General features: G+C 40.6%; 1 protein-coding gene across 1 annotated transcript in view; it reads right to left on the reverse strand.

The window, feature by feature from the left end:
- Positions 1-12,489, reverse strand: part of ELP3 (elongator acetyltransferase complex subunit 3) — a 92,448-nt gene extending 79,959 nt beyond the window's left edge. The window contains exons 1-3 of the mRNA XM_070415539.1: positions 12,408-12,489; positions 9,027-9,126; positions 6,538-6,676 (exon numbers count right to left, since the gene is read on the reverse strand). Of these exons, the coding sequence (XP_070271640.1) occupies positions 6,538-6,676; positions 9,027-9,126; positions 12,408-12,426 (258 nt within the window). The 5' untranslated portion in view covers positions 12,427-12,489. The remainder of the gene's footprint in view (positions 1-6,537; positions 6,677-9,026; positions 9,127-12,407) is intronic.
- Between the last annotated feature and the right edge of the window lie 3,367 nt (positions 12,490-15,856).

Here is a 15,856-nt window from a genome sequence, read left to right on the forward strand (position 1 = left end):
ATGTATATGTGTGCGCATGTATGTATGTATGCATGCATATATATTTCCTAGCTTGATCCACTGAGGGGGTCTGGAAGCAGCAACACCCTAATAGCATACCTAGAGCTCAGATCTTGGCCTCTAAATGCCCTTCGCTACTAAAAGGAGCCAGGACTCCTGAGAGAAAAGGCTGATTCCAGAACCCGGGCAAAGAAAGTACAAGAGGGGTCTGGAACATTTTATTATGACAGAAAGCTAAAAACTGCTCAAAGAATAATGGGAACTTTTTAAAAAAAAAAAAAAAAGACAGAAATCAGGTTGAAAGGGCTCCCACTGGTCAAACCTGGGATAATTTGTGCATCAAAATAATGATTATAACCCACCTAATAAGAAACCATGAATCCACTCATACAAATATATGAATAAGTAAATTGGAAGTCTGATGAGGAACAGGAGGATATTTACATAATATTTACAAAAGTACTTTACCACACAAAACTTCCTAATTACAAAGTGGAAAAGAATAACTCTACAGAGGAGAAGCATGGCAGACATCAATGACAAAACAAAATGAAATTATGCCCCCTGATGGGATGCAGTAATACAGAATCACTTCTGTTAATGCTCCTGCCAAAGACACATGACCTGAATCTAATTATGAAGAAACATCTGATTAAACCAAATTGAGGAACATGCTACAGAATAACTTGCCTGACATCCTCAAGTGTCAAAGTAACGAAATCAAAGAAATACAGCAGTGTCCAGACTGAAGAGACATGACAACTAAATGCAACACGTAATTCTGAACTGGGTCCTGTAGGTCATTCTTGAAACAGCTGGTGAGACTTGAATGAGGTCTGAGGATGAGACATCAGTCATGTATCAGTGTTAAATTCCTGACTTGGATGGCTGTATTGCGGCAATGTACAGAAATGTCCTAACTTGTAGGAAATATGCACTCAAGTATTCAAAGGCTTGAGTTTCACAACTTACTCTTAAATGGCTGGGGGAGGGGAGGAATGTTCTTTGTACTGGACTTTCGACTTTTCTGTAAGCTTGTGATTATTTTTCATAATAAAAAATATTAAAATTTAATGTAAAACATTCAATAATGATCTCTAGAGCAGTGGTTCTCAACCTTGGCTGCACATTAGAATCACCTGGGAACCTTTTTAAAATCCTGATTTCTGGGCCTCAACCTCCGGAAATTCTGTTTCTTTGTTATGGGGTGGGGCCACAACATTAGTAACAAAGAAACAGAATTTCCAGAGGATGAGGCCCAGAAGTCAGGATTTTAAAAAGATTCCCAGGTGATTCTAATGTGCAGCCAAGGTTGAGAACCTCTGCTCTAGAGAAACATCAAAATACATAAATACATAAATATTCTGATCTGATTGCAAAACTAATTGTTTCAAACAAACGTTTTTATTTAAAAGGAGACACAACCATATATACCCGATGAGGCCAACCTAACTCAGCAATGTTTTACCGAGAGCCACAGGGGGGGGGGGGGGGGGGGGGGGGGGGGGCTGAGACTACAAAAATATGAACACACTGCCTCCGTCCTCTAAAATCGTACCTAGCAAAACTGCCTTAGGCATACAGAAATAGGCTATTTCAAAACCACACGCATGTGGAAAACCCTGGGAATGCAGAAAATCCTGGGAATGCCGAAAGAAGGGAATTAATTAGCCCTGACCAGGGGAGTCAGGAAAGCCTTCCAGGAGGGGCTAAGAACCGTGCTGAGTAAGAGTTAACTGAGCTAACAAGGTGTAGGGCCAGGGAAGCAATATGCAGTAGTTTCCAAACATTTTTAAAGCAGAACTCTTGTTTCGTAACGTTTTACTTAAAACCCCAATTTATAAGATTAAAAGCAGTAGCCCTGGATGAAGTAGAGTTGAGACCTGCTCCCACAGCTTCCCTATACTATTCTCCTCAGCAGCTCCTAAAAAACTCTAAGGAATCCTGTAGTTTTGTTGAATACTGCTTAAAATTTACTGATAAAGTAGAAAAAGCAATGACTTTGGAGTCAGCCAGAGGTGTAGGTTTGAATCTTTGCTGTGTAGGTTCTGCCTCTTGCTGTGCATTTTCCTATTTTGGAAAATGAAGACAATACTACCTATCCCTCAAAACTGTTTTGAGGATTAAATTAGAAAACATACCAGCACAGTGGCTGGTATGTAACAGGTGGGCAACATGTGGTAGCTATAGTTGTAATTAACAGTGACACTAAGAATAACAACGAACATGGTGTTCTAAGCAAACCAAGCAGACAAAACCCTTAATACAAACTCAAAATGGATCACTGACCTAAATGTAAAATGCAAAACTATGAAACTTTTTGAAGATAACTAGGTGACCTTCAGTTTTGCCATGAGTTTTTACATACAACTCAAAAGCACAATCCATGAAAGAAAAATTGGTAAGTTGAACTAGATTAAAATTTGCAAGTCCTGCTCTGAGAAAGATACTGTTAAGAGAATGAAAAGACAAGCCACAGACTAGAAGAAAACATTTGTTAAACACCTCTCTGATAAGAGACGTGTTCCTTAAATAGACAAAGAACTCTTACAACTTCACAATAAAAAACCAAATAACCCATTTAGGAATAGGGCAAAAGATCTGGACAGACACCCCAACAAAGACAACATGCAGATAGCAAATAAGTATATGAAACGATATTCAACATCGGATGGCATTCAGGAATTGCAAATTGAAACAACAATGAGGCACCACTGCACACACATATTAGAAAGGCCCAAATCCCAAACACTGACTGCAGGCAGGCATGTGGATCAACAGGAAGTCTCGTTCACTGTTGATGAAAAATGCAAAAGGGTACAGCCACTTTGGAAGACAGTTTGACAGTTTCTTACGAAGCTAAACATAGTCTTACCACGTGATCCAGTAATCATAAATGAATTGAAAACTTAGGAGTACACAAAAACCTTCACACAGATGTTTACAGCTTTGTTCACAATTGCCAAAAACTGGAAGCAACTGAGATGCCCTTCAATAGGTGAATGGATAAACTGTGGTACATCCACAGTTTATTTAGCACGAAAACAAATGAACTATCAAGCCACTGAAAAGACAACCTCATATGCATCTTGCTAAATGAAAGAAGCCAATCTGAAAAGGCTACAGACTGATTCCAACTACATGACATTCTGGAAAGGGCAAAGGTATGGAGACAGTAAACAGATCAGTGGTTGCCAGAGGTTTGGAGCAGAGGAAAGGATAAACAGGGGAGTTTTAAGGCAGTGAAACTATCCTATATGATCCAGCTAATAGTGAATACATGACATTACACATTTGGTAAAACCCATGTACAACACTTTGAGGGACCCTAATGTAAAAACTGTAAGCTTCAGTTAATAATAGTGTGAAAAGAACTTGTTGGAGAAAGTCGCACAGAAAATGCAAGCTCCTAATAAAATCCACTGGATTGAGAAGGCAAATCATTCCATGGCAGTGAAAGGACGGTCAACGAATGATGTTTTCAAAGAAATAAATACACAAATTTTGTTTTGGATTCAGGAAATCACTGAAAGGGACAAGAAATAATTGTCTTTAGTTAAAAGCCATGTTATTTTGAATACAAATACAGTTAATTTGATAAAGAACAGCATAACTCTCAGCATTATGAGGTATATTTTCAATTAACTTAATGTTCTTTAATGTTCCCCCATTTATAAAACATGTTTTAATTGTGAAATTGATGTATTTTACAAAATGTGTTTTGAAAGCATAGTTCTATAAAGATGATGCACAAATGTTGAAGACGGTCTAAATATAATTTATTTTTATTAATATAGTTAAGTTTGAAAAAATTAAACATTTGAATTTTGTTACAGTGAAAAAAAAAAATGAATTGTAACAAATGCTCCAAACCAATGCCAGGTATTCATAATAGGGCAACCTGGGGAGAAGGGAAAGGAAGTATATGAAAACTCTGTACTTTCTGTTCAATTTTTCTGTAACCTGAAGACGGCTCTCTAAAAAATACACACACACACGAAAAACAAACAACAAAGAACCACCAGAGTAACAGCAGAAATAAAAGCATGGAGATCAGGATGCAGAGCACATAGAAATCAGCTGTGTACTTCTGATATTTTTTAGATTACTCTGGTGACATTGCAGAATACATCTGGCGCAGGCAAGACAAAGTAGACAGGTTAAGAAATGACTAAAATAATCTAAACAAGAAATAAAACATTCCTACCAGCGGTGATAGGAATGAACAATGCATTTCATTCCTGGGGAGAAGGGAAAGGATGTAGATGAAACGGAGTGAAGCGGGGCACTGGAAACTAAGATGGACAAGAAAGATGGATGAGCACATCTGAGGTTCGTTTGGGTTATGATACACTTGAGGGTCAACATGGAGTCAAAGGAGAGATGTCTAACAGGCCATCTGAAATGAGCCTGAAGCTTGGGGAGAGGCTGGAGCAGGGAGTAAGTAGTATATGGCTATACTTAAAATGTGAATGAATGAGATCACCAAAGAAAGCAAGTACAGCATAAATACAGTGGGCCCAGGACCACAGAAAACATCAATTTTTAGATGCAAGCAGAACAAGAGTAGCCCTCAAAGTAAGAAAAGAAATGACCAGAGGAGCAGATAGAATGGTGTCATAAAGCCAAGTATATCAGGTTGAAAGGTTGCTCAATCTTTGTCTTCCACAGTGTCAAGCTCATAAACCATGGCAAAACCAAAAATTCAAGACTTATCTATAAAGCATATTATTTGGGGATAAGGAAGTAAATGCTAAGAAATCCTCTAAGAGTTAAAAGTGGTTGCCCTTGGGGGAAAGAGGAGGAAATAAGAGATTTGAAATACCGGTTTTTCTTAAAGAGCCTTTACCTAGATACAAACAAACAAAACAAAACCACTTAAGTACAAGGAAGAAGAGACCAGGATTGGTGGTACATTTCACGTAGAAGTTTTGGGGTTTAATTAGCCATATATGTAATATAAATCAAGATATACAGCCACCAAAGAAGTCAATACAAGTTTCAATTACTAGAAATATAATACCTCATTCAAATAACAGACTGAACTTCTTTTTTTGTTAATCCTCACTGGAGGATATTTTTCCATTGATTTTAGAAAGAGTGGAAGGGACTGGGAGAGACAGAGAGAGAAACCTCAACTGGTTGCCTCCGGCAGCTGGGGCCGAGAATTGAGTCTGCCTGTAATTGAGTACGTGCCCGCCACTGGAATCGAACCCGTGACCCTTCAGTCCTCAGGCCAATGCTCTATCCACTGAGCCAAACCAGGCAGGGCCAGACTGAACTTCCTAGATTACATTAGGAACAGATTAGGAACAGAGAATTCAATTTGGGTACCATATTTTAAGAGGGTCCAAATCCTATCTCTCCCACCCATCCTTTTTATCCTAGAGCTCCTACCCTAATTCAGGCTCTTAACACTTCACACCTAGGTAAAGCCAAGAGTATCTTAACAAGTTTATTTTGGTTTTTGTTTGTTTGTTTTTCTCCAAACTACCCTACATCTTGTATCCAAAGTAATTTTCTGAAAATTTATTTTGTTCATATCACTCCCTTTCTCAAAAACGTTAAGCAGTTTCCTATTGTCCAGTTTCTTTGTGGGACATTTAAGAACTTTTACAAGCTGATCCCAAACTAACTTTGCAATCCAATGTCCTGAGACTTTCCCAAACCAACGATCAATTCCAGGCAGTCTGTGTACTCACTGTTCCCTGCACACACTTCTATCATCTCTATCTCTGCGCCTCAGTTCCCTGTGCCCTTACTCCCGTTACTGATCGAGCCTGCTCTCTTCTGCTTATATGAGCATCGTTTATGTCAAGCAAGCGCCACACATTCTTTTTTTAAATATATTTTTACAGATATCAGAGAGGAAGGGAGAGGGAGTAGGAGAGAGAGATAGAAACATCAATGATGAGAGGGAATCATTGATTGGCTGTCTCCTGCATGCCCCGTACTGGGGATCGAACCCGCAACCCTGGCATGTGCCCTTGACCGAAATCAAACCTGGGACCCTTTAGTGCGCAGGCCGACGCTCTATCCATTGAGCCCAAGCAGCTAGGGTTAAGCTCCACACTTTCTACTCGGCTTTCCTAGTCCCTTTTACTGCAAGGATGTCTCTGTCTTCTGGACTCGCACTGCATTTCCTACTGTGTCAAGCTCTTCACAGTCACCATGTGTAGAATGACTGCACCATTAATTACCTTTTAAAACTACCTTTTATAAATATCAATTATTTTGAGAGCCATAAGCTTAATATGGCGGCCAACAATATCTATCATACTGTGAAAATCGCCAAGCCTCAATCTATACTTTTAAAGACACCAAAACATCATTTACTCTTTTAAGCACAATGAATTCTTTCCCTTTCTAGGCCCCCCTAGCATTCTGTACTCATGTTCCACTCCGCATATATCATAATATACAGATTATATCAGTCTAAATTCCCCATCTCTACCTCACTACCTGGGCATTACATGGAGGCAGGAATTTCTGGCAGGACAGATACACAATCAGTATTACATGAATTGAGGTACTCACCCCACTCGCAGTTCTGATGGGTTTTGCCTTTAACTTGGGGACCAAAACCTTTCGATACTGAGGTGGGACTGCGGCAATGATATCCACCAGGCGAGGCTGTGCTGAAAGGCCATATTTGGCAGCTGTCTTGGTTTTCACCCTGAAAGTAAAACATCTAGCATTATCGAGATCACAGCATTTCAAAGAAAAGCTACCAAAAGAAATGACCTGTAAATAATATCATCAACTCCTCCTCTACCCTTTCATCAGATGACAACAGTGGCTTTAACAGCTGTAAATATCAGGGGCCCGGGACAGTGACACCATGTAGGTCTCATTCAAAATGGTGCTCCAGCTTCAAAGGGTTCTGTCTTTTCTCAGCCTCGGCACTGCGGCATTTGGAATCAGATTAATTCTGTCGTGGGGTGTGTAGCAGCATCGTTAGCCTCTACTCACTAGCACTCCTCTTCCTGTTGTAACAACCAAAAATGTCTCCAGATGTTGCCAGGTGTCTATTGGGAGGAGCGAGGGGAGTCACACGTGGCTGCAAACCACTGTCTTAGACCAAACAAACAAAAAGCAAAAGAAAGCGACACAAAGGTATACAAAGGACTGTATGCATAAAAACAGAACACAAAACATATATACTTTTACAATTATAAGGCAACCACTTGCGTAACCACACTTCAAGAAATAGAATATAAGACCTTCAGAACACCCGTTTGCCCCTTCCCGATTATAACCCTACTCTCACCCCCAGGAGTAACTTTATCCCAACTAATAATCCCTTACTCTTCTCTATAATTTTACCAACTTTTCCTTTTCCGTTAGCCAAACCCTAACAGTCACGTTAACTTCTAATTTTAAACCCACCTAAAAAATATTGAGGTGTTTGCATCATTTTCTACAAATGTTAACTGAGTGCGTGGAATGTCCAAAGACTACAGAAGTACTTGGTACGTCAGGAGGTATAAGGCATAGTCATTTCATGCTCTATGTTTGCAGATAGGCATCAACAAAAGTAAATGTGTGTGATAAAACACACACACACACACACAAGTACTTCCAGCATTCAAGAGAGTAACTCAATGTGTGCTGGGGAGATGTTCATAGAAAATGGGCCCAGAAAAAAGAACAGACTTCAGACATGCAGTGAAAACACAGAGATGACACCGAGAGCAAATAGGATGGCTTATGTGAAGACACAAAAACAAATATACACCTATTTTAAGAAACATGGGTAGACCAACTTGACAGAAAGCAAAAGGTTATCAATGTAAAGGTGCAGAAATTTAAAAAGCTGGAAAAGTGGATTGAAGCCAGACCGAGTGGCCTTACATACTAATAATGGGCCGAGGAATCTGCCTTTAACTCCATAAGTAACTGGGGACATGCTGAAGTTCCTGCACAGGGAAACGACAGGATGACAGATGAGACCCTAATTGGACCCAAGGAAAATGATTCAAAGGTAACACTAGTTTCACGCGTGGGTGAAGGTTAACACAACTAATCAAAGACGACATCTGAGTAGGAACTGATTTTAAGGAGACGCTAGCTTTAGCTTTAGAGGTCTAAATAAAAGAGAATGATAAAAATTTATAGAAGTAGAAATGCTCACTAGAAAGAAGAGAGTTGTATAATTGGTCGTATAGCCAACAAGGACAGAAAAAAAACACCTGCCAAAGACATGGTAGAAAAAAGATTAAAATGTAATGTCTTGCCCTGGCCGGTGTGGCTCAGTTGGTTGGAGCAATGTCCCAAACACTGAAAGACTGAGGTTTTGAGTCCCAGTCAGGGTACAGACCTAGGTTGTGGGTTCAGTCCCTGGTTGGGGCTCATGCGAGAGGCAACCTTTCCATATTTCTTTCTCTCTCTCTGCTCCTTCCTCTCTCTAAAATCAATAACCATATCCTCAGGTGAGGATCATAGATAGGTTAAATAAATAAATAAATAAATAAATAAATAAATAAATGTCTTCATAGTCAAAAAAGGATAGTTATTCCTTTAGCAAATGTTTATTAGATACGCACAATGTTCCAAGGAAGTGGTAAAACATTATAGTATCTCAACTAACAGAGAAGAGGGTCTTAAGAAAGGTCATGTATATGGTAAGACAGAGCACATATTTCCACATCCCAGCTCTGCCAATCACAGTAATTTATTTTTAGACAAATTACTTAACCTTTCTGTATCAAATTACCCATCTATCAAATGACGATGATATAAGTACCTTCCTCATACAGTTTCTGAAAGGATCAACTGAGCTAATATATACAATGCACTACTAGCACTGACTGGGACATAGTAAGCGCCCAATAAATGTTAGAAGTTAGTATTATCAGTTATGGGACAATTTTGCCATGAGTAGCTGGGCAGGGCAGAAAAGCTAAATTCTCAAGTAAAAGATAAAGCTGGAGATAGGAAACAAGTAGAATTTAGTAATTTCATAAGAGATCTATTACCTGAGAGTAATAGATCTCTTACGAAACCTTTTTTATAGATCCACTTACTTATTTAGATCGATGTCTTTCCCCTGTTCGTGGGCTTCAATTAGTTGTTTGATAACATCTCCTATGGTCAGCATCATTAGCTCAGCAGGGCTGAGGTCTCCTGAAAAGATAATATTTAAGAATGTAAAAAAATCATATTATTCAGTAAAGGTGTTTTTATGTATTATCCCTTTTCCTTCCAAAATTATTCCAACCATGCCAAATAAATAGCTCAAGTTCGTAAGACACAAAACCTCTGTTTACAAGATGATCATATCTTTGGTTTCTTTATTTTAAAACAAACCTGGCTTCACCTATATATGGGAAGAGCTTGCTTTACAAGCTCATACACCACGAGAATGAAAGCGACAAACACAAGGAGAAAGAACCTATCTGCACAGGAAAAGACCAAAATAATTAAAATAGCTTCCCTTTATGTCCAGATTTATAATTCTATTTATGTGCCTTATTTCATCTGATTCTCAGAACACAGTGAGATAGAACAGAAATATTTGCCTGTCCCATGACAATGCTATCAAGGGGTGAAGTTGAAACTCAAACCTAGGTATCTTGCAGAAAGTAGAATTTACTTTGTAACAAAAAAGTTGTGGGTTTATACTAAGGATCTTACTGAATCTCTAAGATATAGTCTGTCCACCATTATCACCCTCTCATGGCAACTGAGGCTTCCATTCTCATCTAAAAGGCAACAGCGGAAGCTGACATGTTCTCACATGACGCCATCCCTGCAATTATAGTTGACCAGCACCTACCCACCTCAGGCCAATGTGAGCTCTTCCCCTCAAGGCAAAAACACACAATCTCTCCAATGATAAAAACTATGAGATTTCAGCTTGGGAGCTGTTAGCAACCATGCTTCCTGTTCACACAGAAAGCTGGTGTTCCATGATAATAAAGTCACCAGGAAGAAGCATAGAGAGAAAGCCTGGCAGTTATAGAACCCTCTCATTTACTTTATCTCCTCTGAAACCTCACAATACTGTAAGGTAAGTATCGTTAGCTCACTTTACAGATGTGAAAAACTAAGGCAAGATGCGATTGTAAGTGACAGAGTTAACTCAAATCCGGGTCTTTTCTCAACAACTTCCATGTTTTTTCCACTGTACCAAGCTGCCTCTAATTTAATGAGGCAAGGCTAACACGAACAAAACAATCTGCAAGGGTTGAAAAAGTCCATCTAAAATCAAAGGCTAAATGCGTTCCAAACCATGTAACTCAGCACTCAGAGTCCTAGAAAGACACCTCACTGGCCGTGTAACAGAGGGAGGGCTGGTGGTGGAGGTAAAGGAAGGGGGAGAGGATGGAAAGGGAGGGCCTCTTTCTCCATTTCAACCAAAGCAGCTCAGTTTCACCTGTTTAATACTAATTTCTGCATAAGAATTTGGAGGAAAAAGGAGGATTCAGGTGATAAAAATAGATAAAAATTGGAAACCCACCTGTATAGCCCTTGAGTGTATCAAGAATTAGCTGGAGAAGTAAATTAGTAAGAACAGGCTTCATGGAGGAAAAGGCACAGGGGTCTTTAATGAAAGAGCAGGATTTGGACAAGCAAAACAGATGGCAATCCAGAAGGAACAATGTTAGGAGGAGGAATTACCTATCCTTGTACGAAGGAGCATTGTCTAACCAGAATGTACAGCAGGGGTCCTCAAACTACGGCCCGCGGGCCACATGCAAATACAAATATTGTATTTGTTCCCGTTTTGTTTCTTTACTTCAAAATAAGATATGTGCAGTGTGCATAGGAATTTATTCATCGTTTTTTTTTTAAACTATAGTCCGGCCCTCCAACGGTCTGAGGGACAGTGAACTGGCCCCCTGTTTAAAAAGTTTGAGGACCCCTGATGTACAGGCTTTCTGATGGAGTAAGATGTACCCTACTAGGTTATAGGGCGCATTAGCTACTAGGCAAAGACATTTAAATGGAGTGCAATAGATAATGGAGAATTATATAATCTCAAGTTTGGGTGTAAAAATATGAAAGTAGTGTTTAAAGAAAGTAAGTTTACAGAAGAAAATGAGGTTACAAAAAGTGATTCAGACGGTGAAAATACATAAAATCTGGGTAATATGGGGTGGAGCAGAGGTGGGCTAGAGTGGGAAAAAAGGGGACATAAGTAATACTTTCAAATATACATACACATACACACACACACACACACACACACACAACACCCTCAAGATTTACAGTAAAAAACTTGGATAGCCTCCCTCCGCAGCTCTCAACCCCTACTGGCTGTGTGATAGTGATCATCGATAACTTCTAAGCTCCATTTCTTTACCTGCAAAATTGGGATAATACTAGTACATACACATCTCACAAGACCACGGTAAGGATTAACTGAAATAATGTCTACAAAAGCCAAAGTACTATTCAATATTAGCTATTGATTAAGGTTGAGTTAAGAGGATGGTGGCCAGAATGATGATAAACTATTTCAAGAGGCATTTCTAAGAGCTGATAGGGTTTGGTGATGAAGTTAAAAGTGTAAAGCTGCCCGTCTGACAGATTAAGGGACAACTTAAAGAAAATGACTAATTTGGGGCATGTAGGGCTGGATGCCAGACAACTGAAGGTAACTTGGACACTTGTTGCTTCAAAAAACCAGCTGATGTCAAGAAGCATAGTAACTAAAAACTGATTTTTTTTAAAAATGTTTTTTGGGTTCATAGAGACAGTCTGACCCACCAATTCCATTTCCTAATTATAATTTAGGGCTGGAAAGTCATTTAACTCTTTGAATCGCTGCTTCGTTTGTGAAATGGGAGTGGTTATCAACTTCCAAAGGATTAGCAAAAGCTCAATAAAAGGTAGTTACTATTATCATAAAACCTGTGAGAAAATACTGGAAATCTGATCCCATCCAGTGGAGGAACTAAAGATGGAATTGCTCCATGCTAACTCGGGAGGCAATAATACACATGGGCATAACTGTCCCACGGGTTCCAAGAAGAATTCGGGGTTGTTTTTAACTTACGGCTGGAAAAAGAAATCTAAAAGAGAAAAAGAAGGAAAAAAGAAAAAGAAACAACACGTGCAACGTGTCCTTAAAGCCCTCAACAATTAAAGAATCCGAGCACGAGTTAAATCGACCGACCACGGTAACTACTTAGAGAACACACCTTGAAATAAAGTTTTTCCTGCCTTTTATGCAAAAGCCACCAACTGGCTGCCGAAGAGGGAGAGAGGGAGGGGAGGTCGGGTTAAACGAGCACAATAGGTAAAGCGAAAAGGGAGGGGCGGGCGCCGAGAGAGACCGACCCCCGGCGGGAGGGCTCGGGGTCCGGAGCGGGTTCCCGCGGGGGAGACCGGGCGCAGCCTCTGACCGCGAAGGCGTCCGCCCTTCCCCGCCGCCTCCACACCCTCGCCCCCGGCCGCACCTTTCCGCTTCTGCCTCATCGCTCCGCCGTCGCCGCTGCAGCCTCCACGATAATGTGGCTCCCAGCTCGGAGCTCGGGGAAAGTTGACAGCCACAAAGCAGCCCCGCCTGTCGTAAAATGAAAGTCAATATGTCGTAAAGCTGTTCCCAGACGGCGGTGCGCGCCAGGCCGGCCCCGCCCCTCGCCGAGCGCCTAGCGGAGCCGGAGCCGAGGAGGCGGGGAAGCTTTGGCCTTGATGCTTGGGCATAAAAAGCTGGACTTGGGAAAGACAAACCAAAACCAAAACCAAAACCAAAACCAAAACCAATGATGATGTTGATGATAATAATAATAATAATAATAATAAATCAATAAAAGCTGGACTTGGGAAAGACAAACCAAAACCAATCATCATCATAATAATAATAAATCAATAAAAGATGGACTTGAGAAAGACAAACCAAAATCAATAATAATAATAATAATAAATCAATAAAAGCTGGACTTGGGTGGTGCAGAGACAGGACAAAGCTTATGCATAGAGGCTGCGTCAGGAAGCCTAAAGGAGAGTGTGGATGTACTCGTAGGTGATCTCTAAATAAGGGTCTGGAGGCTGGGCGGGCACATAGCAGTGATAACCATCATGAAAAGTATGGAGGTGTCTCCAGAAAATGCACGCATGCAGTTTTTGTAGTTTGAGATAAGTTTTCCTGAAACCAATCCATGATCTCCTTTATTCATGAACCGAAATGTAAGAACCTCTCTCCTTAACGTACAGAGAGGAACATGCGCGCTGTTTCCGGTTCCTTCCCACCAGAAGTGAGGTAACCCACCTTGTCAAGTTCTGTGACTCCCCATCAGGCCAATTCAGCCTTATTGTCATCCTGGTACCAACAGACATAGTTAGTTTCCTGGAGAAGTCTCTCATGATAGGACGCTCCATGCTCTCCTGGTTTTTCCTCTTTCTTTTTTTTTTTCACAGTCTCTTTGGTGGATTCCTCTACTTCACCTAAAAATATTGGCGCACCAGTGCCAGGGGCCACTTCTTAGCCTTCTCTCTGACAAAGTGATCCCCAGAGCACCATAGCTTTAAATACCATCTACTTCCAGAAGCTGGAAGTCCAGTCCCAGCTTCTTCCCTGTTTGCCATCGTATTAGATCCTGGTGTCTAAAATGCATCTCAAACCTGACATGCCTGAAACAGAATTCTATTTTACTCCAAATCTGCTTTCTCTATGCTTCCTTATGAGGACTTAGAAGAACTTGAATATCATAATTTGTGGTTCAACATTTGTATTTCTGCAGTTTGCACTCTGAGGCTGCTTGCAGAGCACGACTCTGCTCCTTGGACTTGGGAACTGCCTGCGGAAAGAACAGTCCATGCTGTTTGACTTCTGTTGATGAGTAACCCAAACACTTTTTTGTTCTACAAGCCTGAGGGGAACTAGGATGTTAATAAATGCCTAATCATGGGTTACCCACTGTACTTTTTTTAAAAAGTATATTTTTATTGATATCAGAGAGGGAGAAAGAAGCATCAATGACGAGAAAGAGTCATTGATCAGCTGCCTCCTGCACACCCCACACTGGGGATCAAGCCTGCAACTTGGGCATGTGCCCTGACTGGGAATAGAACTGTGACCTCCTGGTTCATAGGTCAACACTCCATCACTGGGCCATGCTGGCTGGGCAGTTACCCACTGTTCTTGTAGCACAGCCCCACCTGCTGACCACTGAGTAAGCTGATGGTTAAAAAGTCCAGTTGTCCCCACCAATCAGAAAATGAATAATGCAAGTTTGTTGCCTTGTTTCCCCTAGCAACCCATCTCTTTGATCATTAGCTCCTTTCAACTTTTGCCTTTAAAATCCTAAACGTATCCCCTCCATTTTGTAAGATGTCTTCAGTTCATACCAGGGGTTACATCCCTGACTTGCAAATCATATATGAATAAAACTCTTTTAAATTTCTTTTGGAATTATCATGGGCCCAATATGGCATCACTTTTGCCTAAGCCCATGACACCCAACCAAGATTTAATGCCTGACCTAATTGCTGTTTCAACTTTTCCTATAAATATAGTCTTAATCAGCTAGTCTGGAATATTCTTGTCAAGCACCAGTAAAGGAATCTATTACATGGGCCCTCTCCATCCCCATAGAAAGAAGAGGCAATCTGCATAATAAAAACCTTGCCAGCTTTACAGTCCAGAATGAAAATTAAAAACAGCCCTGGCCAAGTCACTCAATTGGTTGAAGCATCTTCCTGATTGGCCAGTGTTGCTGGTCTGACCCCTGGTCAGGGCACAGACAAGAATCAACCAGTGGGTGCATAAATGAGTGGAACAACAAATCCATGTTTCTCTCCCTCTCTCTCTCCAATAAATAATAATTAAAACACAAAAACAACCTTGCCATTCCCTTCCCCCCAACTGTAGAGGTCCTGGTCTAAAAATAATATTTTTTGTTAATAGCCCTCTTTCCCTACCCTTCTTCTTATAAAAACCTTCCATTTTGTACAACTCCTGTGAGAGTCCTTCTAATTAGGGGTTCTCAACCTGTGGGTCGCGACCCCTTTGGCGGTCGAACGACCCTTTCACAGGGGTTGCCTAAGACCATCTGCATATCAGATATTTACATTACGATTCATAACAGTAGCAACATTACAGTTATGAAGTAGCAACGAAAATAATTTTATGGTTGGGTGACAACATGAGGAACTGTATTTAAAGGGCCAGAAGGTTGAGAACCAGTGTTGAGAAGCTGCTTGATTCATGAATCACTTAATAAAGCCAATTAGATAAAATTGGCTTGGTTGAATTTTGTTTTTTAATATCATCTACCACATCACTCTTTTACTTCACACAGGAGGAAAAGGGGGGTGGGTAGTACGGCTGTAAATTTTAAATAGGGGTTAGGGCAAGCCTTATCAAGACTGTGATATTTGAGCTAATACTTGATATGCAGATATCTAGGGGAAGAGTTTCAGGTAGAAGGAACATTTAGCACAGAAGTCCTATAAGAGGGTTTCTGGTGTGTTCAGTTAAAGGAAGGAGGCCAGTGTCAAAGGAGCAGTGAGTGAAGGAAAGTGTGATAGAGGTAAGGAAGAGTGCAGATAGGGAATAGATAAAATTGAGTCACATTAACCAAGCTGCTAACATTATTCACATTATGAAGGTTAAGGCATGAGGAAAGACTCCACTCTTGTTCTAATCAGCCTTTGGAACTTAAACTTTTTTGAACCTTTCAGTCCTGCATCAATGCCTAGATATACATCGAGACCTCCTGGTAACCCTCTAATTACCCCCTGAAGGACTCGTGTGTCCAGGCCATCTGATTGCTCTACTGAAGGACTTCTGTAAATATCCACCTGACATCCATTATCCAGACCACGGGATGTGACCGGACCTCCCGGCGCCCATCTTCCAGACCACCTGTCATCCATCATCCTGACTACCTGATGTCTGACCGGG

Source organism: Myotis yumanensis, unplaced genomic scaffold (genome assembly GCF_028538775.1).
Source record: "Myotis yumanensis isolate MYYU_CA2020_CCGP unplaced genomic scaffold, mMyoYum1.0.hap1 SCAF_5, whole genome shotgun sequence".
In the NCBI taxonomy this organism is placed as follows: Eukaryota; Metazoa; Chordata; class Mammalia; order Chiroptera; family Vespertilionidae; genus Myotis; species Myotis yumanensis.